General features: G+C 55.7%; 10 protein-coding genes across 10 annotated transcripts; 4 read left to right on the plus strand and 6 right to left on the minus strand.

The window, feature by feature from the left end:
* Positions 1–290: 290 nt before the first annotated feature.
* On the minus strand, positions 291–2,541 carry D7B24_000877 (uncharacterized protein; the record flags this gene model as incomplete). Its single annotated transcript, XM_028635125.1, has 2 exons — positions 291–1,855; positions 2,319–2,541. The coding sequence occupies 2 exons, from the start codon at positions 2,539–2,541 to the stop codon at positions 291–293; spliced, it is 1,788 nt and encodes a 595-aa protein (XP_028492296.1).
* A 2,102-nt stretch (positions 2,542–4,643) lies between these two features.
* On the minus strand, positions 4,644–5,668 carry NIF3L1 (NGG1 interacting factor; the record flags this gene model as incomplete). The annotated part of the gene is made up of 3 exons (XM_028635126.1): positions 4,644–5,287; positions 5,344–5,522; positions 5,580–5,668. 3 exons carry the CDS (start codon positions 5,666–5,668, stop codon positions 4,644–4,646), a joined length of 912 nt encoding a protein of 303 aa, XP_028492297.1.
* Positions 5,669–6,218: 550 nt separating this feature from the next.
* D7B24_000879 (uncharacterized protein) lies at positions 6,219–6,672 on the plus strand (the record flags this gene model as incomplete). The annotated part of the gene is made up of 2 exons (XM_028635127.1): positions 6,219–6,306; positions 6,431–6,672. The coding sequence occupies 2 exons, from the start codon at positions 6,219–6,221 to the stop codon at positions 6,670–6,672; spliced, it is 330 nt and encodes a 109-aa protein (XP_028492298.1).
* A 344-nt stretch (positions 6,673–7,016) lies between these two features.
* APL2 (beta-adaptin) lies at positions 7,017–9,371 on the minus strand (the record flags this gene model as incomplete). Its single annotated transcript, XM_028635128.1, has 3 exons — positions 7,017–7,811; positions 7,861–9,067; positions 9,142–9,371. 3 exons carry the CDS (start codon positions 9,369–9,371, stop codon positions 7,017–7,019), a joined length of 2,232 nt encoding a protein of 743 aa, XP_028492299.1.
* Positions 9,372–10,353: 982 nt separating this feature from the next.
* Positions 10,354–12,985, minus strand: D7B24_000881 (uncharacterized protein; the record flags this gene model as incomplete). The annotated part of the gene is made up of 2 exons (XM_028635129.1): positions 10,354–11,928; positions 11,978–12,985. The coding sequence occupies 2 exons, from the start codon at positions 12,983–12,985 to the stop codon at positions 10,354–10,356; spliced, it is 2,583 nt and encodes an 860-aa protein (XP_028492300.1).
* A 445-nt stretch (positions 12,986–13,430) lies between these two features.
* D7B24_000882 (uncharacterized protein) lies at positions 13,431–14,334 on the plus strand (the record flags this gene model as incomplete). Its single annotated transcript, XM_028635130.1, has 2 exons — positions 13,431–13,594; positions 13,803–14,334. The coding sequence occupies 2 exons, from the start codon at positions 13,431–13,433 to the stop codon at positions 14,332–14,334; spliced, it is 696 nt and encodes a 231-aa protein (XP_028492301.1).
* Positions 14,335–14,631: 297 nt separating this feature from the next.
* D7B24_000883 (uncharacterized protein) lies at positions 14,632–15,995 on the minus strand (the record flags this gene model as incomplete). The annotated part of the gene is made up of 2 exons (XM_028635131.1): positions 14,632–15,801; positions 15,870–15,995. The coding sequence occupies 2 exons, from the start codon at positions 15,993–15,995 to the stop codon at positions 14,632–14,634; spliced, it is 1,296 nt and encodes a 431-aa protein (XP_028492302.1).
* Positions 15,996–16,532: 537 nt separating this feature from the next.
* CCT6A (T-complex protein 1 subunit zeta) lies at positions 16,533–18,387 on the minus strand (the record flags this gene model as incomplete). Its single annotated transcript, XM_028635132.1, has 5 exons — positions 16,533–16,771; positions 16,826–18,062; positions 18,122–18,143; positions 18,194–18,288; positions 18,346–18,387. 5 exons carry the CDS (start codon positions 18,385–18,387, stop codon positions 16,533–16,535), a joined length of 1,635 nt encoding a protein of 544 aa, XP_028492303.1.
* A 467-nt stretch (positions 18,388–18,854) lies between these two features.
* On the plus strand, positions 18,855–20,790 carry D7B24_000885 (uncharacterized protein; the record flags this gene model as incomplete). The annotated part of the gene is made up of 4 exons (XM_028635133.1): positions 18,855–18,954; positions 19,122–19,642; positions 19,694–19,786; positions 19,837–20,790. 4 exons carry the CDS (start codon positions 18,855–18,857, stop codon positions 20,788–20,790), a joined length of 1,668 nt encoding a protein of 555 aa, XP_028492304.1.
* A 667-nt stretch (positions 20,791–21,457) lies between these two features.
* D7B24_000886 (uncharacterized protein) lies at positions 21,458–24,101 on the plus strand (the record flags this gene model as incomplete). The annotated part of the gene is made up of 2 exons (XM_028635134.1): positions 21,458–21,476; positions 21,670–24,101. 2 exons carry the CDS (start codon positions 21,458–21,460, stop codon positions 24,099–24,101), a joined length of 2,451 nt encoding a protein of 816 aa, XP_028492305.1.
* Between the last annotated feature and the right edge of the window lie 184 nt (positions 24,102–24,285).

The raw sequence follows: 24,285 nt of genomic DNA on the forward strand, positions 1-24,285 counted from the left end.
AGTTTAGCTTCGTACGAGACTCTGGTGCAGCTTCTGTATTTACCTGGCGCAGAGCAAAATGTGAACGTGCACGCTTCATGGAAGCCACGTAAAACATCCAGGCTGATCATGATTGAGTCTCATTACTACATCGACCTCGTTGTGCGCGTCAAAAAAAGAAAAGGGTATATAGAATCTCTGCACGGTGACTTCCAGCCAGGACCAGGATCCATGGTCTTCTCTCCCACCCCGACACAAACATGTGACCCGAGAACCGGGGCCAATAGGAAATTTCTCATAGGGTGCATCTCTCAAGCCACGGCACTCTTTCCATTCGGAGTCGCAGCATGATGACCGATGCCCAGAACTCGCTGCAGGCTGCCCCTGATCCCCTTGGCGACGCCCTTGCTCTCTTCGGCGCCGGCCTTCTCCCCGCCTCCGCCTCGGCCGAGGAACCCAAAACTCATGCGTCTCGCGGTGCCGAGCCCGTCACCTGCCCCCGCAGAGGCACGCTTCTTCTTCCGCACGGCCACGAGGCTCATGGGGTCAGCGGGCGCCGGGCGGGGCGGCCACTCGCCGTCGCGCTTCCAGCCCGTGACGCACGCACGGATCATGTCAGAGAGGTTGACGGGACAGGACGGCGTGAGATTGTGGAGAATGACTTTTTCGTAGAGCGAGAGGTACACGGCCGGCGTGATGGAGGCACGCATGGGGTTATTCGGCGGGAGGAGGGGTGGTGCGAGAGGCAGCAGCGTCTCGACGGAATACGCTGCGGTGGACGGAGCCGACGTCGTGGAATGCGATGAGTCCTTGGAGCGCTGGGCGCTGAGGTCGCGACTGCCATCTTTCGAATCATAGCCGTCCGAGTTTGTGGTAGATGCGTCGTTGCTGCGGCGCTGCTGAGGAGGCGAGCTGTGGTGCGCCGGAGAAGGGGGCACAGATGTGCGCTGGAAGAGCCGCTTGGGCGACAGAGACGCAAAAGAGGTGGATGGAGAGATGGGCTTCTGGCGCACGCGGACTGTTTTCGCGCCCGTCCAGGCATTGCGGCGGGCCTCAAAGCAGGCGAGACCCTCGTTCCACTGCATCTCTTCGCGAACAGCTCTTCTCCGCTGTGCCTGCTTGTCGACGACCGAGGCTTTCACGGCGGCGCCTATCGCCTCGGGCGTGTCGAAGCGGAAGGGCGAGAGAGACATGGGTGGAGCCTCGTCGTCGGAGAGATCCGATACCCAGTCGAGTCGTGGCCGGTAGTGGACAGGATCTTCCGACACGGTGCTGTAGACAGACTCGGCGTCACTGTCAGGGCCGTCGTCGAGCGCCTCCTCTGTGGACTCGCGGTTCCTCTCCGCGGCGGCTGTCACCGAGTCGTCCCCAAGTTGTGGTTCAGAAGGGGATGTCTCAGCTGGTGGCTGAGGAGTGGGGTCCGCTGCGACGTCGTCGCCGTTTTCGGTTGACTGAGGAGGCACAGGCGCGGGCACCGAGGCGGCAGCCGACACAGGCGGCCAAACAAAGTCCCAATCGTTGCGCACCTTTTCCTCGAGGTGACGTCTGACGGCCTCCTTCTGCTTGGCCTTGTCCTTGCTAAGAAGGTCGACGTCGTAATCAGCATGGGGTAGCGGCAGAGGCGCGGCGAAGACGGAATGTCGAATCTTGGAGAGCGGCGAGCGCGGCGACCTGTACATGTCGGAGAAGATCATTTTGGCGGACGTGGGCGACGTCTTGACGTTCATGGGCGCCGCAGCGGCAGTCGAGACAGGCGGCGGTGTTGGCTTTATATCGATGGCGGCGAGGGGCGCGGTCGAGGCCGAATGCGGGGCGGAGGAGGTGTTGGTGGTGGTGGTAGTGGTTGTGCTGGGAGGCTCGTGCGCCGTAGCTGGATCTGGGGGGACGGGGGGGGTTGGCATGTCAGTGTCTCGCGTTCGTGCGGAGGATGGCTCAAGCAGGCATGGGCGAGACCGGAAGGGGGGGGGGGGGGGGGGATAAAGGAAGTCTAGGGTCTAGAGCTGGAGCTGGCGCGTGGCGTAGCAAGTGTCCAAAGCAAGGGTCCAACAGGCGAGACCGTGGCCATGTTTCTGTGCGTAGGAAGCAGGAATGATGTGGAGAGACAGGTTTGACTGGCGAACGTGAAGAGGATGTGGCAGAGGGGGCGTGCGTGACAGACAGGAACAGATTGGAGAGAGGGGGGGCGTGGAAAGTGAATACAGCAGCGCAGCAAAACAGAAGGAGACGGAAAGAGCAAAGACAGGCAAACAAACAGACAGAGGCCGCAGGCAGAAGACAGAAGACAGAAGACAGAAGACAGAAGACAGAAGACAAGAGACAGACGAAGAGGCTCTACTCACTCTTGGCCCTGTTGCGACAAGGGCACTGGCGAACAGGTGCCGTCTGCTTGCCGGCGTCGAGGGTCGGGGCGGGCAAGGGCTTGGTATTAGTATCGGCGGCGGCGTCAGCAGCAGCAGCAGTAGCGGAAGAAGAGTCAGTCTGCGTCGTCGAGATTCGACTCGAGATGGCGGTCAAGCTAGTCTTGTCGTCCATGGTGCCAGCCGCGGCGGGTGGCGGCGTCATGGTCTTTGTAGTTCAACAAGGTAGGATCCGACGAGGGCAGACCCCGGCGTCGGTCAGTAGCAAGTAGAGGCCTGGGGCGAGCAGGTGGGCAGGTCTGTCTGGATGGTAGATGGACGGGTCTCTCTCTCTCTCTACACCTGAAAGGTAAGGCACGCGGTGGTCAGTCGACTCTGTCTGGACCTGGACCCTGGTTCGACTTTTTCTTGGCCTTTCGCCTCTTGCCTGGCTCCTGCTGGCTGTCGCGCGCGCAATGACGGATGGAGGGCGGAACGGGGGGTGGGCCGGCAATCGTCAATTGGTAATGATTAGGTACCTTGGGGAGGTGAGGTGAGGTGAGGTGAGGTAAGGTGACTCGAAAGGCCGAAAGGGCTTTTGCTTTGGGGGTGCAAAGTCAGTCAGTCAGTCCGTCAATCCAGAATAGAGGAAAAACCTTAGCTAGGTAGCCTTACCTGACTGGGTACCATACCTGACTGGGTACACCAAGGCGAGGTAGCTCGGGAGGCAGGTCGGTAGGCACAGAGCAACGACCCAGGCAGCCAGGCACGCAGCCCCCCCAAACGCATCGCGCCCAGAGTGGAGAGACTCTCGTCTCGTCTTCGTGGTCCAGGTCCAGCCCCAGACAACAAAAGAGGCGGCGAACCGACACGACGCGAGGCCAGGACCGGAGAAGCGCGCCCAGATGTGGGGCGAGCCTGGTCGTGTGACGGCTGCAGCACTGCAGCCCGCTCTCTCGCTCTCTCGCTGCAGCAGGTGATGGGAGAATGATGGTCAGGTAGTACATACGTAGATCAGGTCATGCCAGGTCACGCCAGGTGCAAGCTCAGGTCCACGCAGCATAGGCCAGGTACGGAAAGGTCGCCTTCTTTTTTTTTGGGGGTTTTTTTGGTTGGCGAGCGCTGCCAACGAAGCGCACATGCCCCTCCCTTGGACCAAAGCCGTTTGCGGGGGTGTGCCATCGGGGGAGCGCGCCACGCTGCAGACGCCGGCCCAGATCCTGGCAGAGCCGATGTTTTTGGGTTTGTCGACGGTTCGCCTCTGGTCTGCGTCGTCGCCTGTCAGGTCGAGGGCACCAGGCGATGCAGCCCGAGTTCGAAGGCTCTGTCTCGTGTCGTCCCAATGGCTCCAGTGCTGCTGTGCCCCAGTGCGACTGTGCTGCTGCCGCTGCTCCTGCTGCTGTCACTGCTGCTCATCAGACGTTGTTCTCTCACTGCCTCCACCCCCGATAAACGGGAGTAGGAAGAGGATGGTCAAGAGGTCGCTCCCAGCGGTGATCGGCGCCCTCGACGACACCCTCAGAGGCAGGCGATTGGCCACAGCCCGGGTGGTCTTACACCGTTCTGGCGCCACAATGAACGATGTACAGTCGCAGCCGGCACTGGGCAAGGTCAGGCAAGCTGATCCGTTAATGGAGACTCCCATTGATGCTCCCGCTGGACTGCTGGGTTACCTGCGGGAGAGGGGATCGAATGGAGGAGGGGGGTGGGCCGTGGGCGGGTGGCAGCTGCTCGAAGCGGGGAAACTTGCTTCTTTGGCCGTGGTGCAGGGCGTGATGCAGTGAAGGCGTAGGGCCACGCATCGATTGGTTCGCTTGCAGTTCCAGGTCGAGCGTAGCGTGCAGACGGAGAGGATCCACCTTTCACAACGTAGGTACCCTACCCAAAAAATGAAAGTCTGACGATGAGCCAGCTCCATCAATGATTCAAGGGGGCAACTATTCCGACGACCTCGAGTCCGAAACGGCAAAAACATACAACACGGAGGATTCGCTGGTCGTCACCGACCCAACTACTAGTTCAGCCCTCATTGGCTTATCTATGGGAGAGCGGACGGGATCCCGAGTTTTCCAATGGGTGTGGTCGTATGTGCTTGAGAAGGCGCTTGTTTGCCATGATATCGACACATGATTCGAAGTTGGCTATGCATGACCCTCTAAACTCTCCTTCTCCTCCACGCGTACACGTGCCTAGTCATCCGTCAAGACATTTCCTTGGACTACTCCGCTCTATCGTCAAGAGATTTCCTTGCACTGCTCCAGTCGATCGTCAATGACTATCCTTGACACTCGCCCGCACGTTCCTACCACGCCAGTCCAGTCTTCACCTTCACACCGTGATGATCTCAAAGGGATCCCGGTCAACCTCGCTCATGTACACCTCGGCCCCGGCCTCAAGCGCCGTCAGCTCACCCTGCAGCAGCGGCACAAGCCTCTCTCGGAGGAAGCCCCGCTCCGAGTTGGAGTGGAACAGCGTGAACAGCAAGATGCCATCCTGGACGGCCTTCAGCGCGCTGTGATGGCTCACTTCGCCTGTGACAAACACGTCCGCCCCCGTGTCCTTGATGAGATCCCAGCCGCTGCCCGCGCAGACGGCGACGCTCCTGACGGGCCTCTCGCGCCACGTGGCGGAACGGTCCGGTGTCGCGACGGTGAGGTGCTTGTGCCCGGTGGCGGCAGCGAGAGACGAGGCGATGTGCCCCGCAGTCTGGGGCTCGTCAAAGGTGACAACGAGGCCGGCGCCGGCGCCGGTAAAGCCTTCGGGGGGGTTGGCGGTGAGACGCGCTGCGGCGCGAGTGCCCTTGGCGGAGCCGGTAGCGGCGTCGGCCAGCCAGGCATTGATGCCGTTGGGGGCGGCATCGAGGGCCGTGTGAGGAGAGTAGACGGCGATGCCGTGGGACGCGAGGAGAATCAGGGTGGCCTGTTGAGCGTCCTTCGAGGTGATGGACTTGAGTCCAGAGAAGATGATAGGATCTGGGCCACAGGTGAGTACGTTCAGCTGGGGAATGAGAGCGGGGGTCACGACGTACGATACGCGACAATGACGCTCGCCTTCTTGGCAATGGCCTCTTTGGCAACAGCATACGTAAGATCGTTTGTGACGAGGACCACGGGACTCGCGTTCTTGGTCTCGCTGCCGCCCGTCTCAAGGTTGCCCAGGAGAAGGCCGACGTTGTCCCAGCTACGTTCAGCCAGCTCTTCGGGGAAGCTAGAAAAATCAGCCCGAGGTTCGAGCGTAAAAGTCACTCATTGGTGGATCACTCACTGCTTCCTCATCACATCGACAACCTTCTGCGTGAATGATGGCGACTTATAGTCGGCGTGAGCCGCCGCAGCTGAAAAGGGAGCCGTCATGTTTGAAGCTGACAAGGACGTTGAGGTGCTGAAGCAGTAGCGAGGCGTCGCAGGATGAAAATCAGACGTCGTTTCAGAGCCAGAGAGAGAAGATCGAGGAGACCACAGAAGCGCAGAGCTTCTGGCGGCCTTGGGAGTGAGTCGACGACTACAGCTTACACGAAGCAGCTTCAAACTCATGTGGTCCAACGTGCAAGCTCGATAGTTGTGATGAAGGCCCCTGCTAGATGAATCATATGATCAGCCACGATGCTTACTTCACCTTGTAGGAGTCCGTGAAGGACAATCGGTCTTACTCGTGTCTACGTGCAGGACGAGGCGGTTGTGTGTAACTATTGATCCGGGCGGGAAGAGGTTGAATCGGGAGCTCTCCAAGCTCCATGGCAACTGACTGTCGCAGTGACGTCGAGGCGTGACTAAGCAGCTCTGCGCTCCACAGTCTTATCAATACCTACCTAAATGTTGACACCCACAGCCAGACCCAGCGCACTGAGCGAGCGTACAAGTGTTCCAGTGCGCTGTCGAACATCGCAGGTCCAACCAACCAAGAATGGCAGACCAAATAACCGAAGCCTCCCTCAAGGAGGCCCTGACCAGTCGCCTCACGGCAGTCCACGTCGAGGTCACGGACATGTCCGGTACGACCCTCTTCCACCGCTCAACCCCCTCGAGACGTACCCCGCGGCCCTGCCCCGCCATCGCGGCTACGTCGAGGAACAGCGCCCGCCATTGTCGCTCGAGCACGTACTGACAGAGACACAGGCGGCTGCGGCCAATCCTTCACATCCCTCATCATATCTCCTCAGTTCGAAAAGCAGTCCTCCCTCAAGCGTCACCGACTTGTCAACGCCGCACTCAAGGAGGAGATCGCCCGCATCCACGCCTGGAGCGCCAAGTGCCAAACCCCCGCCGAGTGGGAGCGCGATCGCGCCGCTTCGGGCGTGAGCGATGGGCCGCCCCTCGACGGTACGGTCGGCGGCAAGGTGGACGGCGTGAGCGGATAGTGGGTGACCCTAACTAGAGGACGGGAGACCGAATGTCTGGGCAGGAAGTACATATCGCAAGGACGACATGGCGTTACGGAAACGCAGGGCAGCGCGAGAGAAGGCGGACCGGGACTATGATTCACCAGGATAGAGTGGTACAATATCCTTGAAATTTGAGCAAAACATCACCTTGGGTTTTCACCACACAGACAGACACTGATATCTGTCTCTTGGAAGGAGGTAGTCGTGCTTCAACCCGACTATATATTTGATCATCCAGCGCTGCACGTACAAAATGCCGAGACGCCTCCATTGAGCATAAAGCGCTCCCCTTTTCCGCGCATTGCAGCCTCCCCACCCGTCTAAAACAAGCCCAGGAGATCCTCGTTCGTCTTCTTCTCCCCACTGCCACTCTGTTGTTGCGGGTGCAATTGCATCGCCGCAGGCGGAGGCTGGGATGACGATGACGCGCCTCCGAAATTCAGATCCGCGAATCCGTTCATCATATCGTTCATACCGCTGCCCCCCGCGTTGCCGCCGACGTTCTGCTGCTGTTGGGGCGGCGGAGCGTCAAAAAGACCCATCATATCGGCTATGTTGCCAGATGGAGCACCGCCTGCGGGGCTGGCCATCCTGTCGGGTGTGTTGACGTTGCTCTGCTGCTCCGCTGACGCAGGCGCCGCGCCGTCAAAATCAATATCCAGGAGATTCTCGATGTTGTTTTGTGGTGGGGCTGTGCCGTTGGCAGCTGCGGCCACGGATGCTGCGATCGGATTCTCCGCCGCATCTTGTCGTAGTTCACGGATGGCCGCACGCTGGAGTTCGTCCGCACCGAACCGTCCCTTGCCAACGAACGACTCGGGCGGCTTGTGATAGACAGAGGCCAAGGTTGAGAGCTCCGAAAGAAGCTGTTCGAGCAGCGCAGGAGGTAGACTGGACATGGTAGTGGCAATCGCCGGCTTGTGAGACAGAACAATGCTCTTGGCAACATCGAGATCGCCCGACAGAAGTCGCCAGTAAACGTACGCCCTGTCGCGAATATCTGGGTTGTCGTTGTCTGTTGTGGCTGATTGCAGCACCTTCTGTACCAATTCCTGATTGCTCCCGGGCTTCTTGAGGAAGAGCTTCACCACCGCAGTGAGAATTTGCAGTTGAGTCTGAACGACGTTAGTCATGATCCGGCCTTCAATGGTACTAGCCACTTACCTGAGTGAATTCTTCCATGAACACTTCCACGAACCCGGCGAGAATCTCATCGGCGTTACTAATCTTCTCGGCGTACTCTCCAACAATCCAGATCAACGAGCCACGTGCTGTTGGCTCGTCTAGCTCATCAATGTACTGACAAAGAGTCGGGATGACGCCTTCGTAGCCAGGATACTTGCGCAGAATGTCCTTGATCACGACGACGACCTCCTGCACAACATAGTTGACCTTGGTGGCGATCAGATCCAGAAGCGCATTGACGCACTTTTCGCTGGCAGATTCGATCTTGATGGCCACCTGGCCGATCGCCTTGACGGCCCTCTTGACGAAATCCATATCGACTTCCAAAGCATACTCCTTCAACTCGGCCAGCAACTGGTCAAAGTTCTTGTCGTTTGCTATCCTCACCATAATCTCAAGCTTCTGTAGCTTGACATACGGCGGGTCGTTGTATTTGCAAAAGAAGACTCGCAACTCCTTGCTGAGAATGTCTGGCTTGGCCTGGAGCAAAAGATCAATGTTGCGCAGCGCGACGTACTGCACCTCGGGGGCCGAGGCTACCAGCGTCACCAGAGGTGGGGCCATCTTCTTCAGGTATGATCGGACGGTCTCGGGGTTGATGGACCTCATGTGGATGAAGACAACCTTCACAGCTGCCAGCACCACGCTCGGGTTGACGTGCTGGAACTGTGGCGTGACCCTCTCACAAATGTGCTCCGACTCCTTGACGTCCTGGGTAGGGTAGTCGGCCAGTGTCGACAGAATGGTGACACGTCCCCACTCCGTACACTCATTAAGCGCAAGCAGCAGCTTCTTCAATATCGCAGGGGTGATGACGAGAGCTCGTGTCTCCGGCGCCGTCTCGCTGATCTCTGCTAGAGCTTGGACAGAGTTTGCGACGACCATCGGGTTGGAGTCGCTGATCAGTTCCTGAAGCGATTCTAGGAAGCCATTCTCAATACACATTGCCGGGTTCAGGTCAAAGAGCTTGGCAACACAAATAGCGGCCGTCTTGCGCACGTAAGGGGATTCGTCTCGGAGCGTCTTTCTCAGGGGCTCCTCCATATAATCGACCATCTTGTCGACACGGATGCAGCCCATGGTTCGAATGGCGAGAGCGCGAACCAATGGGTTGGGGTCTTCTGTATCTTGGACGAACGTGTTGACGGCGAGAATGCAGAGGTCGGGATGCGATTTTGCGTAGTTCCTGTGATTGTTAGCATCCAAAGCGACGCCCAGGCCCATGGTAGAAGCGCTGCTTCCAAAGAATATGCCACTTACATTAGGTAAAGGTAGACAAGCTTCTTCTGGTCCAGATCACCAGTTGCAATGTTCTTGAGCACATCAGGAAACAGCGCAGACACGTCCTTGCCTAGCGTCATAGCCATGATCGTCTTCTGAATGGACTCCTTGCGCTCATAGGCATATTGAGACACCAAGCCGGCACGCAACTCAAACGTCTCTCCCTTCTTGGGCGGAGCGAAAGCCCCCCGAATGCGGTTGACCGCCATCGTGGAAGCTAATCAGGAGGTGGAGGGGCACGAGTGCTCGGTTTCGGTCGTGTAGGTGCGGATCAGGCAACGGGCGGTTGGGGCTGCCAGTCCTTCTTGGAGCTGGAAAATTGTCGCCGCGAGATTCGCGCTGCCGGGCTGGTTATCGTGTTCGCAGTGTTTGATGCACTAGATGCAGGTCGTCGGAGTCGCCAAATAGACAAGTTGGGGATGGGCGAGCTCGCGGGTGCCTCCTGACACTTGGACCTTTCATGGGGCCCTGCCTAATGATGGGACTATCGGACATGTGCATATCTCTGACAGCTCCACCATGGGGTCGCATGCTTGTACCGAGCGAAGCAAGTCAACCAAGAGGCTGAGCTGATCTCAAGGAATTCCAGTTTGCTCATGCTCCCATCCCCATCAATCAATATATGAGTGGATGGCGAAATGCAGCAGCCATTGAAGCGATTCCGAAAGCCCAATATTTGAGTTAATCAGGCGACTGCCAAGTTCGACCCGCCACCTCTTCGCTAGCCCCGCGAATGCAATGGTGAGTCTCCTTCTTAAACAAACTAGGACGTGATGTAAGTTCTGACTTGGTAGGCGAACTTTCCAAACCTGCGACGACTTTTTATTGAGTCTCGGACAGATGATGAGGAGCGCGCGGTGTCCAGAAAAGCGGTAAGTACAACAAACCGGCAACAGAGCGATAACTGACTTTCGGCACAGTTCTACAACGCAGTACTTTTCATGGGATCAGTTGCCGTCTTCAGCCTGGTCGCCCAGCGCATGAATGCTGTGAAATGATTCAAGGTTGATCTGAGCACTGCGATGTCACAGTGGTTTCGAATGATTTTGGCAGACGGTGTTCTTTTGAAACGTGGTCCGACCCAGCTATTGCGAGCGTGCTATAGAAGTTATGAGCGCACGACTCCCCTCTACACGATGCCTGTGGTCTCAGAGCTTCGTATCGCCTCATCATTGATGGTAAGGCTGAGAATCATTCATCCTCTGCCGCATCTACTGCCGCAGGTATCGTCTTCAATTCTTGTTTCCTGAAGAGTGAGGCCAAGAACTCATTCGTACTCGCCTCATCCAAGCCTTTGTCATCACGTTTCTTCAAGAACCTCGGAAATCGCAAGCTCAAGCCTCGCTCCTCGCTCACCAAGCCTATTGCTGCTGTGTATGTCGGGCTGAGCGTGACATCCGCGAACGCCATTTCCCAAACCTCCTGCGGCTCAAACCAGACATCCGGTTCCGGTCCGGAGTACTCAATAAAGGCAGGCTTTGAGGAACGAATATTTTGTATAACGCCGCTTCCTCCGCTACCGTCGTCATAAAACTCCCTATTAGCTTTGTAAAAGGTATCGGTAAAGCCTGATATGCATTTGCACACAACCTCAAACGAGCCACTGTCTTCATTGCGGACAGCAAGCAGAATCGGCGACCACCATTTGGCCTTGCGCCCTTGGCCATGCCAACCAGCCACAGGGACCATGTCAATGGTGTCGAAACTTGCGTTGTAATCTTTCTTGACCTTAAGCCATGAGTCGAGTCGCTTGTCGGGCTCATAGGTTGCCAGCAGCGGTTTACGTCGCGTTTTCTTTTTCGCGCCATTCTCAGCGGTCTTCCCCGTAACCTTACGTTTTGAAGGTGTCTGTGGTTCCTCCATCTCATCCACAGGGGCGTCAACCTCGCCCCCTTGGTAAGGTATCTCGGTCAAATTGTCCAGGATCTTAACCATGATACCCTCGCACTTGACGTCGGTAGCAGATTTGAAGAAGTCGAGCACTGCATCGGAATCCTGCGAAGTAGCGTCTAGGCTCTTGACCCATGTAAACTGGTGGGGGACTTCGATAAACATCGACCGAAGGAGCTCTCTCCTTTCGCGGAAAGGTCTGTCAAGTAGTGGCTCCCCATTGAGGTACATCAGGTCGAAGGAGTACATGCAGACATCGACTTGAATACTCCCGATTGCGACATCTTTTCTGGCGCGGTTGGTCAGAGCTTGGAAGTTTTTTACATCTCCCGTCTGCCGGTCGATTGCCACGACCTCTCCCTCCATCACAAAGCTGTCGACACCTTCACCCCGAATCTGCGGCATGAGGGCTACCAAGTCGGGGTACTTGTCCGTCATCAGTTCAAGATGCCTCGAGAAGATGCTTACTTTTCCCTTGACGTCGCAGTGAATCTGGGCACGCTGACCATCATACTTGTACTCGCAGGCAAAATCCCGGCCTTGGAGCTTGGTAAGCATCTCCGTAAGATCTCGCGTTATGCTACCAAGCATGGGTCGCAGGGGAATATGCAGGGTGAGCCCACAGCGGAGGAGAAGCTCATCACAAACACCAATCTCGAGAAGAATGGGTACGAGGTCGTTGTAATTTGGCCTTTTCGCGAAGCAGGCTTTTACAATCTCCTCCGCTTTTGCCCAAACCTCTGCAAGCTCCTCCTTTTTCAACTTGGCGAGGCTGCCCCTGTCGCGGACAGCAAAATCTGCACCAGACGGGGAAGTGATAGAAAACGCCCGGGCAAGCGCGATTAGCATCGTGGTTTTGACAGCGCCGATACGAAGCTGAAACATCAGCTAAATGACTTCGAGAACGAATAAGACACAGACTCACATGTTGGCAAAGTGTACGAACAATGTACCTGCTTTCTTCGCCACCTCTTGCATCTTGAAGCAGACGATCTACGATTCTCTGTTTCACTTCACCACTGCCCTGACCTTGGGTGTTGGCAATCTTAACCAGAGATTGGTAGACAGCCTTGATGGTCAGCGGCTTCGGCTTCCGAAGCGTGAAGCTCTGTTTCTTCTTGGCTTCGAAGGCCACATCTCCCGCATCGCCGTACTTGTCGTAGAGATTCTTTAGCGAGGGTCCATTGAGCCCGCAAACTTGCTTTAGAGCTTTGGATATGGCTGACCCACCAAGACCCAGTTCCAAGGAAATGTAGGGCGGCGAAATCGCGTTTGTCGCTAGCCAAACAGCGGGGAGGAGACTTTCGGGATCCGTCTGTGTGATAAGTCTGATGAAATTCACAAGAGTGTCCACTATCTTGATCCTTGATTGCGTGCTGTTGACCAATACGAAACACCTGGTGAGCAGGGCATATGAAGCATCGCCACCTTCGGAAGCCCAGTGATCTTTTAGGTGCGATGCATACTCTGAAGGGTCAAAAACCAGAGGGCTCTGATCCAGAGGTATGGTTGAAGAAAGTGAGTCTCCAGCTGCGGCTGCAGACGAGAGGGACAGAGTCTTCGGTCCTGTACTTGCAAGCGTGTTTTCTTCCACGGGCGTGGCGGCTGATTTCGCGACTTGAGCTGAAACGGTAGAACTTGGATCGAGAGCTGGGCTTGCGCTACAACGCAGAGATAGCTGAGACTCTGCCGAAAGAGTTTCTGTATTTTGAACCTCGCTATCCCATTCAGCTTGGAGCTTCCGGGCTAGCTCCTCATCGGTGAGTTCCTGTTCACTTTTGGGAGCCTCGCCAACATCCTGCTTTAGTTGTGGCGGTGTAGAAGCAGCCGATGAGTCGCCTTGCTTCTGTTTCGAGAAGAAATACTCAAGACCACGCGATGTTGGGCCACTTGCATCCTTGTTGAGCTTCCGCTTCTTCGTCGGACTCGGCATGATGCTCACGGAGGCGGTGGATATGGTGATGCGCGCGGTGTTGGCATGATAAGCGCGCGATATAAGGCGAATCACTACACGTATTAGACACAAACCTATGGCGACTGTTGGGTTTAAAGCAGTCGGATAATTGCGAACGCCAACAACTTGAGTGTCAAGACAAATACTGCACTACAAATGATAACCACCCGGTGCAGGGCGTGTCAGTCAATGACGCAGTGTCGCGACCTCCACACGAAGGCACGTGCGCTAGGCTGACGTGTGGGTTCACGACCAGACCCCTGACCCGGGTTTATCTTTTGCCGCATTCCGGCCCTAATCCACATGTGTATCCAGCGCACACAACCCAACGTCGACGCTGGAAATCTTTCCACGCCTGCCCCACCATCGAGCCCCCTCCAAACCACATCACGACGTCGACGACAGCCGCCGACACTCTCTCAAGATGAACGGCGAAGATCCGTCCGAGAGGCCCGACTATATTGTCAACATCATCAATGGACTTGAGCGATACAACCCCGAGGCTGTAGGCACTCTTGAGGGCTACCTCACCGAGCAGTGCGAACAAAAGTACACCGATTGCAATGCCAACAGAACGCTCCTGAAGCTGTGAGTGACCCCTTTTCGCGATGCGCATAGCCTTCCGGTCTCCTCTATCGAATGCCATGATGACTAGTCAACGTTTCCTATTACCTGAAAACAGCTTTGCTGCTTGAAGTGAACATAAGTGTTACTGAGCACATCGTCTTGCACAATCCACTCATCAGCCAATGTGTCGCGAGATCGCATCGCTAATCCCCGCTTTCGCGACGCTTAGGTACCAGCTCAACCCCGACCGCACCAAGGATGAGGTCGTCACCAACATCCTGGTCAAGGCCATGACCCAGTTCCCCTCCTCTCAGTTCAGCCTCGCCATGCACATCATCCACCCCACCGCCGCCGCCCAAGGCGAGCTCGCTGAGGCCATTGGCAAGCTGCGATCGCTGAACAACTGGCTCGAGGGTGCCGAATACGCGCGCTTCTGGAATGCCGTCGACGGTGACGACCTTGTCGCCGACCTGATCGCCGATATCGCTGGCTTCGAAGACATCATCCGACAGAACGTAGCCGTCCTCCTGTCCCAGGCTTACCGCCAGGTCAGCCTTTCTCAGCTGGAGGCATGGCTCGGCCTGGAAGGTGACGCGGCCTCGAAGTACGTCAGCGAGGTGTGCGGCTGGAAGGTCGAGAACGGCGAAGTCATCATCCCCAGCAACCCTGAGAACGAGGCCAAGAAGGCCGAGATCAGGGAGGATGTTGGTATCGATATGTTCTCCAGGGTCATTCGGAGGACATGGGAGGAAACCGCGTAAGAGCTCCATCCGGGGAGTTTGGGCAGGGAAGCATGGCGGCAATCATCGGCGTTTTTACCTGCTTTGGAATTAGGGGTCATGTCATAGAGGCCCGCACATGAGGAATGCAAAAAGCTGGAGGCTTGGGCCTCAAATGGTCATGAATTTCACGCTCTCGGACGTCACCATGTGGCTTGCACATCGTCATCATTTGCTCTGTGCATGCTTTTGAATCCCTCCAAAAAACGCCCTTCAATGCAGGTCGTGAAAGATCTTGGATGGGGCAAATGTCAACAACAGCATCACGCTGACCCCAACTCACTGCTGTAGTTCCTCCCATTGCACACCACACCATTCCTCCAGGTATCCAGCCTCTCCCTCCCCAACGGTCCTCTCCTGGCAGTCTGACTCGCACACGCCAACGATGATCGTGCCCCAGTCCATGCCTTCAAGTCCCAGCTCTTCCGATTCGAGCTCAGTGATGGCCTGTGGCGTTAACTGCACCTCAAACACCCTCCCAGCACCGCAGTTGCCGCATCCGGGCATGCCGCTTCGACCCACGGCTGCAGCTGCGATGAGGACTTTACCAACAGCATCCTTCTTGGAGTAGATAAGTGGCTGACCGCCAAATTCATATCTGATCGACTGGTCCGGGTTCTGCGCCAGGCGATCCGCGAACTTTTGGAAAATGGCGTCCATAGAACTCTCAAAAACCTCCTTATCCATACCTGATCCGGGGCCTGAATCAGCATTGGTATCGTCAACATCCATGCTCACATTCTGCGGCACAGCCTGTGCCTCGGGCTCCAGGATCTCATAGTCTGCTTCAGCAAGGTACGAAACAGGGTAAGGTTTCGGCAGCCTCGCGGCCTGTGGCCAGGGTTCAGGAGCAGGTGGAGGGCCGACAGGCTTTTGTGTGTTGTTGAGGGACAGGGTTTCCGCAAAGGTTTTGGAGAGTTCCTTTGGCGTCACCTCCTCAGCCTTGGGAGGTTCTGGCTTGGGCGCATCGGGCTTGGGCGCCGCGGGCGTAGAGGCGAAGGGGTTCGATGGTCCGGAGCTGAAAGGGTTGGCACTGGCGCTCGCACTCGCGCTGTTACTGCTGAAGGGATTCGCGGATGAAGCGAAGGGGTTGGCGCCCGATGCGCCCGGCTTAGCACCGAAGAGGGCTTCTCCCAACCCAGGGCCGTCATTCTTTGGTTTGCTGGCCTCGGCCTTCTTCCTAGCGTCCTCGGCTGCTTTTGCTTCTTTCGCGAGTGCCGCAGAGGCAGCAGCCTCTTTTGATATCTTTGTACCTCGGATAGCGCGAACACTTCCTTGCTTACGACGGCAGGCCTGTTTTCGGCAGGAGAAAACGTAGAGGCGACGGTCGTGGCCAGGGAATTTCTCGGGGAGCTCGCCGTTCAGCTGGAGAAGGAGAACCATCATCTCGTTGCACACCTTACATCTTGCAAGGCTGGCAGAAGGCGCTACATCAGGGTTAAGCCATTCCTGCGTCAGATGGTTAGAATGTTTGTTAGGTTGGGCGCATTGACATGGAGGGGTAAAGCTAAACTTACTGGGGAGCCACCCAAACGACTGATAGAGTCTTCGCCTGCGTCTTTGGATGCGTAGCCGAGAAGAACGCTGGTTTCAGTGAATGACTTGGCGTCATCGACGTCGGAATCACTGTCGTACGAAGGCATTTTGCTTCTATAGTCTTCCCCAGTTAGTTGGCTGCTGGTATAGTTGCGCCGCGGGGCTCTAAATTTTTGCTTCTGAGGGACCTGAAGTTGTCTTTGGCGCGGGGCTTATCTTATCAGTGCTACGGCGCTCTAGTGCAACCAGAAGCGCCTTTGACAAGTTATGCTGTCCTTTGCATCGAGGTACCTACGTTACTATCATGACGAGTATCGTTCCCTTTGTTTTCAATGACCAGCAGAATGTCTTGTTACTGAGCAGTTGGCATGCTCGTGACTTCTTTTCTCAGCGCCCCTGAATTGACATCGTGGGCAGCGAATGGACCGTAACGTGTGGACGAACCAGGTGATTGGTGCCCTCGTCAGTGCTGCGGTCACACTTATTTCGCTCTTCAAGCTCGAGTACATCGCTTCGACTTATTCATGCTCAGTTTCAAGTTCTTGAAGCACATGGAGGATATCATTCCAGGGTCGACTCGTCTAAAGAACAGCGCCTTTTTATCTATCATGCCAGACCTGTGAAACTCGTACCCATCATCTGATTTACTGCTCGGGGCCATCCATGCCAGGGCCAGGACCACCTTGCCTGCCCATCTGCCTAGCCTTGAGGAGCTCGTCGCAAAGCAGAAGGTTCGAGGCGATGCTGGAGCTTGATGCAACGCAGTTGCGAAGCACACGGAAGGAATCGAAGATACCCTCGAGCTCGGGGTCCATCGACTTACCAGTCGACAAATCCAGACCGACGACCTCGCCGTTGATGCACTGATCACGCATGTCCGCAACTAAAATGGCGAGTTAGTTATGTATTCTCCTTCCGTACAGGAAATTTGACTTACGAGCATCCTGGACATCATGGCCAGCGTTGGCCGCCAGGGTCTTGGGAATGATGAGGAGGGCGTCCGCGAACGCTTCAACACCAAACTTGCTCTTGCCCTTCACCGTCTTGAGGAAGTCATGACTCTTGAGATGCTCGGCGCACGCAACCTGGAAAGCGCCACCGCCGGGAACCACGCTCTTGTCGACAATCATGTTATAAACGCTACGCAGACCGTCGCGAACGGCATCCGTAATCTGAGTGATGGTGTGTGCGTTGGGTCCCTTGATCAGGAGCGTGACGGACTTGGGGTCCTTCACCTCCTCGATGAAGGTGTACTTCTCCTCGCCAAGCTGCTGCTCATAAACGAGACCAGCCCAGCCGAGGACGTCGGGGGTAAGGTCATCCACGCTGTTCTGAGCAATACCACCGCAAACAAGCTGGAGCCTCTCCATGTTCCTCCTCTTGGCGCGGCGCAGGGCTAGGATGCCGTTCTTCGCCAGCACATCAAGAGACAGGGGATCGATACCCTTCTGGTTGACAATAACGAAGCTCTTCTTTGGGTCATTGCCGCAGACCTCCTTCTTCAGCTCCACGATCTTCTTGAGCTTCGAGTCCACAAACCGGCGCTCGCTCTCCACGAGCTTGTCCCTCTGGTCCGCGCTAGAGTAGTAGAAGCCCGAGTTGATCTCCGACTTCTCGTACTCCAAGCTGACATTCATAGTCAAAATAAAGGCATTCTCGAGACGCTTGGGCATGTCGGGGTGCCTGGCGCCGTGGTCGAGGGCGAGGCCCTTGATGAGCTGGGTATCGGATCCTGACCTATGCTGCATCTTCATGATCTCAACCATATGCAGATCAGGCTTAGCGGGAGCCTGGTAGATGGAAAGGACCGCATCGACAATGGCGGGTGTCAGCCTGGTGGCCAGAGTGGGGTTGAGTTTGGTAGCCAGCGAGGTGCGGGCGACGTTGAGGCACAGCTCACGGTCGACCTCCTTGGGAAGCTTAAAGTCTTCGAGGAACTTGAGAGCCTCATTCTTGGCGATCTCGAAACCATCAGTGATGACGCGCGGGTGCAAGCCCTCGGATATGTATCGGTCGGCCTGCTTGAGGAGCTCTCCAACGAGCAGCACCACTGAGGTAGTGCCATCACCGCAGATATCATCTTGCGCGGTGGCGGCGCGAGCGATCATGACGGCAGTCGGGTTCTGTATTTGCATCTCGCGAAGTAGGACGTTTCCATCCTTTGTGAGCTTGATCTAGAGGGCCAAGAAATTAGCGGATTCTCAGGGGCGGCGGGGCGTAGGTCGAGATATACTTGTCCGGAGCCGTCGACAAGCCTGTGTACTGATTAGCAAAACGCTACCATGTTGAAGTCGGCAATACGAACATTTTGATGGTGCCGAGAGGGCCGAGGTTGGACTTCAGGACATCCTGAAGGCCCTCTCCTGCGCTGATGTTGACCTTCAGAGCTTCACCCCGCCGCTACGACAGATTAGCAAAGCAGGTCACGCAGAGGCGAAAGGGGTGGATATGACGGACTCTGGACTCGGCCTTGGGGTTCAATAGTTGTGCGGCAGACATGTTGGGCAGTTGCGGGATGCGATGTCGAGGTTCGTGTAGTCGCAATAAGCTCGTACAGATTGTCGACGTTGGGCTGGTGGCACTTCCGGCGTGGTTGACCCATGTGTGGAAGCTCCAAAATGCGGGAACTTTTTTCTGCCTTACGGTTGAGGGCGGTCAGTGGGCTACAGAAGGCTCCAACAGATTCGACCGAAACTCGGTGAACGATGAAAGCTCGGTGAATCTGGCACGTGACTTCGTGCCGTGACGCGACATGCAGGGTCCTTTGACCCCACAATAGCTTTCCCTGTACCTCCCATTGCTCGTGGCCCCCTTTAAACCAGCATCATCACAGACAGCTTTGCTGACTTCTTTCATCAGCCACCTTCGTGCCGGAGGACTGTGTTATAAGCAGCCATCAAAAACCAATTCTTGTCACTCCTTAGTATCTGAACTTATTTAATTGGTCCTCGTAACCCCACGACGCCATGTTCTGGAAGCTCTCTACGGTCCTTTCGGCCTTCAGTCTAACTGCCCCCGCAGCTGACGTCGTTGAAAATGGGGGCGTCAAGCAGGTTGCTATCATTGGTTCGTGATGTCCTTCACTCATCTCATAACTCATATCAGCCAAGACCTGTTGCTGTGTTCGTGTCACAAGACATCTATGTCATGTTCTGTTCCTATCTTCCAAGGGCCCTAGATGATGAAGCATACTAGCCAGCGCGCGACCTTGCTGTAACTGACACGAGTCTCAGGTGCTGGTGCCAGTGGATCTGCGGCGGCTTACTACCTCAGCAAATTTGCCGAAGAGGATGGGTCTCTCGTGAACATAACTGTGTTCGAGCGAACGGATCGAATCGGTGGTCGAACACTAACCGTCAACGCCTATGACAGCCCTAGCGAGCCCATCGAGCTCGGAGCTTCAATCTTCGTTGACGCCAATTACATTCTGATCAATGCAACCCGCGAATTCAACCTTGCACTCAAGGACCCCGAGTCCGGTAGTGGCGAGACGTTGGGCATCTGGGACGGCGAAAAGTTTGTCTTCATCCAGGATGATCGCTCTTGGGGCTGGTGGAACTTGGCCAAGCTTTTCTGGAAGTATGGAACTGCTCCTTACAAAGCGCAGAATCTCGTCAAGTCTACCGTTGCTGCATTTCTCCAGATCTACGAAGCACCGCACTTCCCTTTCCAGTCTCTCACCCAGGTGGCACAAGACTTGGGTCTTCTCAAGATCACCGGCATCACTGGAACCCAGTTTCTTGCCGAAAATGAAGTCTGTATCCCTGAACTCGAACGTAATGCTTGGTTACTCATCGTAATGTAGATTTCCGAACAATTCTCTCGCGAAATCATGCAGGCTGCAACTCGCGTGAACTACGCGTCCAACCTCCCCTACATTCACGGTCTTGAGACTATGGTAAAATGCACAGTCATAATTATTGCGCGACCGTACTGACTGTTCCCAAGGTTTCGATGGCTCCAGAGGGCGCCTCACAGGTTGTTGGCGGCAACTGGCAGATCTTCAGCAGCATGCTAGAGCACAGCAACGCCACGGTTTACCAGCAGACGTCAGTCGCATCGATCACGCTCAAGAACCAGACGGACCAGGCTGCGCCAGCAAAATATCTTATCTCAACTAAAGCCACGGGATCTAGCGCAGAGACGGCAAAGCTGCACCAAACATCCTTCGACAACGTGGTGATTGCAACACCTTGGCAGTTTGCTGACATTGACGCCGAGAGAGATGTCCTGAAGACCATCGATAGCATCCCTTACACGCGACTGCATGTCACTCTTTTCTGCTCTCCATTCCTGCTGTCACCTACTTACTTTGGCTTGCCGGCTGACTCGAAGGCACCTGATACGGTTCTTACTACGCTTGGAAGCGAGGAACTCCCCAAACCTGGATCTGCTGGTGCTGGCAAGGCTGGCTTCTATTCTATCAGCACCCTGAGGACCATCGTCAACCCAAAGACACTCAAGGAAGAGTTTGCATACAAAATCTTTTCGCCCGCAGAGCTGACCCCAGAGTTCTTGTCCGCTCTTCTTGGTGTCAAGGTGCCTGATACTTTTGTCTCGGAGCAGAAGGAGGCCGTTGAGGGTGAGACAGTCACTGTCGACCCTATTTCGTGGTACTACCCCCATGCGTTTCACTCGTACCCTATGGAATACCCTCGCATTACGTTCCAGGAGCCCGCGCTCGGCAACGGGCTATACTACACTTCAGGTATTGAGAGCTTCATCTCTACCATGGAGACCAGCGCTCTAATGGGCAAGAACGTTGCCAGGCTCATTGCAGATGAGCTCGTGGCGGATGCCGAGAAGAATGTGCTTGATGCTCCTGCTGTCGATAACAAGGCCGAGGAGCCTGTGCAGGAAGTGCTTGGAGTGGCTGACGAGGTGGTCCAACAAGAGCTCTGAGTTCCTGATCGCGATCCTTGTAACTTCTGAAAATTTACAATCCGTGGCGTTTAGTCCTACAATTTTACATCATCTGCCTCACCTGACTATCTAGTATGGAGGCGGGAGCTGAAAATCACGACATTTAGTGTTTTTACAGTGCAGTTCCACTTTCAAATGTTGCAGAACGTGTGTCTCCAACTTCGCTACAAAGTGAAGCAAAGGCAGCAGAACTTCATGCAAGCTTGAAACTGTCCGCCATGACATAACTGTCTTACACAGACACAGGTACCAGGATGGGTAGGCAGACGAGTTGGTCCGTGCCATGTTGGACGGGAACGGACGTGGCATGTGACGCACGTGATTGTAGCACGCTAGGCAGCCGGAATGTGGCGAAATATGGCCACGCACCGCCACAAGGTCTACCCCTCCAACCAAAAAAACCAACAGTGTTTATTATGACGCAGCAGGCTTCTCCCACACGGTTCCTGCCGCAGATCGATCAGTGATACCTCTCTCCCACCACAAGTCGACCACGTCGCGGCCTACTGTCTGGAAGGTGCTTGCTCTTTGTTCCTTGCCAACATCGACAAGAAAGAGAAAAGAGACCTCCGATCTGGGCATGCGAGTTTAACCTACAAGCTCTGCTTCTCCCAAGTTCCACATAACAGCCTCACCACCCTCCATCATGTTTGTCCTCAGAAACGGTACGTTGCCCCGCATCGAATAACAGCACCCTGCTCGCAACCTCCCCCTCTTGTTGGCGCCAACCCGCGGTTGCTGTAATCGCGATTTCGCTTCCCCTCCTTGACATTCCATTTCGTCCGTCAGCACATTTCTTCAGACCTTCTTCCTATCTTAGTCACGAAGTCTATCATCGCTGACTCTGTGCACATTCAGTTGGCAAACTCATCTTCGGATCTACAAGCCAAGAATCGTTGATCGAACTGCCGCAAGGCCAGCTGTACCTCGTCCGACCTCTGTCACCCAAGGGCTACTCGGAACTCATCTTTAAAGACGCAACGGCACAAATTCGACGTACCGGCCAAGACTTCCAATACCAACTAGTGATCCAGAGAGTCTACGAGGAAGGCGAGGCTGAACTATTGGCTGAAGAAGAAGGGGAGGACGCCGAGATTGACGCGCTGTCTGCCGAACGAGACGAGAAGACATTTCTGCTCGACGAAGCCCTCCACTTCCGCGTCGAGATTCGTGAAGGGTCCGAGAAGGTCATCGCTTGGCGGGATCTCAGCGGCGATACAGGCGACGTCTTCGAATTTGTTTGCGATAATAGCGTTTCTACCGCGCAAGCAGAATCCTTCGAGCGCATTGCCAAGGAGTGCCAGTACGAACGCAAATACCGGAAGCCACACACAACCGCCTCCAACGACGACTTCCGTCAGTTCGAGTTCCACGACGAGCCCGCTATCCCGCCTGCGAGCCCTCTGCATAGCCCCGTTCTAACCCGCTCGATTGAGTCTTCCGACAGCATGTTCCGCACCAGTCGCAACTCAGCCAACACGGCCGCCCAGCGTGAACAGACCCCGCCTCCGGCTGCTGAGAAGACAAAGAAGGAACCTGGCCCTCCAGCCGTGTCTGCCGAGGCGCCAGAGGCGCTTACGACGTATGCGGCAGAAAACGCAGAGCTTCACTTTTACGATTTTGTCTCGGGATCATTCGTACAGCAGGACGCCTCCGTTGTCGCGATTGTCACGGAGGTCGGTAAATGGCAGTATTGGCTACAGGTTGAGGGCAAGGATCGTGATTGGCTCGGAATCCCTATTGTTGCTGACATCAATCCGGTCTTCAACTTTGAGTTCCTTTCTTTTATCTTTAATCAGTTTACTCCCGACGGCTCTGCGTACTCGTGGCTCCTTCGCTTCAAGGATCAACCTACCCTGGAACGTTTCCAGGAAGGTCTGCTTCGCTGTCTCTGGGAGCAACTGAACGAGACAAAATGGGAGAAAATTAAGGAACGTGAGCAGGAATATGTCACCGACGCATTCAACGACCTTCAGATGGAAGACACACCTGAAGAGCAGGAAGAGGAAGAAGAGGAGGCGGAAGAGCCTGAGTATGAGGATGCCGACCCTGGTCAGCAAAGCGAACACTACGACAGCGATGAAGAGGATGAGGACGTAGTCACCAAAGACGAGGACGGCAACGTCAACTCGCAGCTCGCTGTTGGCTACAAGCACGATCGTTCATTCGTTGTGCGTGGTTCGAAGATTGGCGTGTTCAAGCACACAAACAACGACAAGCTCGAGTTCTCGACCAACATCTCCAAAGTTGAGACGCCCAACGGTGTTCTGTTCAGCCCCAAGAAAGTCATGTTGCACAACGAGGATCGCAACATGATCCTCCAACATCAAACAGACCCCAATAAGCTGTACCGCATGGATCTCGAATACGGCAAGGTTGTGGACGAATGGAACGTCCACGAAGATATTCCTGTTGTCACGTTCGCGCCTGAGAACAAGTACGCCCAGATGACGCACGAACCCACTTTCCTCGGTGTCTCGCACAATGCACTCTACCGCATCGATCCTCGTCTATCGGGTGACAAGCTCGTGGAATCGCAGCTGAAACAGTATGCCTCTAAGAACCAGTTTTCTGCCATGGCGACAACCGAGAAGGGACACATTGCCGTGGCCTCCAACAAGGGCGATGTCCGTCTCTTTGATCGTCTCGGAATCAACGCCAAAACACATATCCCGGCTCTTGGAGAGGCTATCATTGGTCTCGACGTCTCCGCTGACGGCCGCTGGGTGCTCGCCACATGTAATACGTATATTCTGCTCATCGACGCCATGCAAAAGACGGGCAAGAACGAGGGCAAACTCGGCTTTGAGAAGCCCTTCGCCGCCGCCGATAAGCCGCAGCCGCGTCGTCTCGCGCTCACGCCCGAGCACGTTGCGCAATTCTCGCACGAAACGGGCAAGCCGGTGCGCTTCACGCCCGCGCGCTTCAATGCCGGCGAGGGGGTTGAGGAGACGAGCATCATTACGGCCACGGGCCCGTACATCATTGAATGGAATCTTAAGAAGGTGCTCCGCGGCGCCAAGGCGCCGTACCTCATCAAGCGGTATACCGAAGACGTCAAGGCCGACGACTTCCAATTCGGCACCGACAAGAACGTCATTGTCGCGCTGCCGAACGAGGTCAACATGATTGGCAAGGGCGGGCTCAAGCGGCCCACACGCGAGAGCATCGCTGGCGACTTTACACGGCTCAGTGTGTCGGGCGGCCGGAAGAGTTCGGGTCGCATCGGCACGCCGAGGAGTGGGCGTTACAAGCTTGGTCGGGATGAGGTTGTCAACTCCCCGTACTAAGGAACTGAATGGGTGGGGGATGATTTGGGATGATTTGCTCAAGGTCGTGGCAAGATGGAGTTGACTCTGATGACGGTCCGGCTTCGACTGACTGCTTGACCCTTGACTTTGGGTTAGTTGATGCACGTTTGGACTGGTGTTGTTTGGTGGTTTGGGGGCAGGATTTCACTTTTTCGCCTCTTCT

Source organism: Verticillium nonalfalfae (genome assembly GCF_003724135.2).
Source record: "Verticillium nonalfalfae strain VnAa140/NRRL 66861 chromosome Unknown scaffold_114, whole genome shotgun sequence".
Taxonomy (NCBI): domain Eukaryota; kingdom Fungi; phylum Ascomycota; class Sordariomycetes; order Glomerellales; family Plectosphaerellaceae; genus Verticillium; species Verticillium nonalfalfae.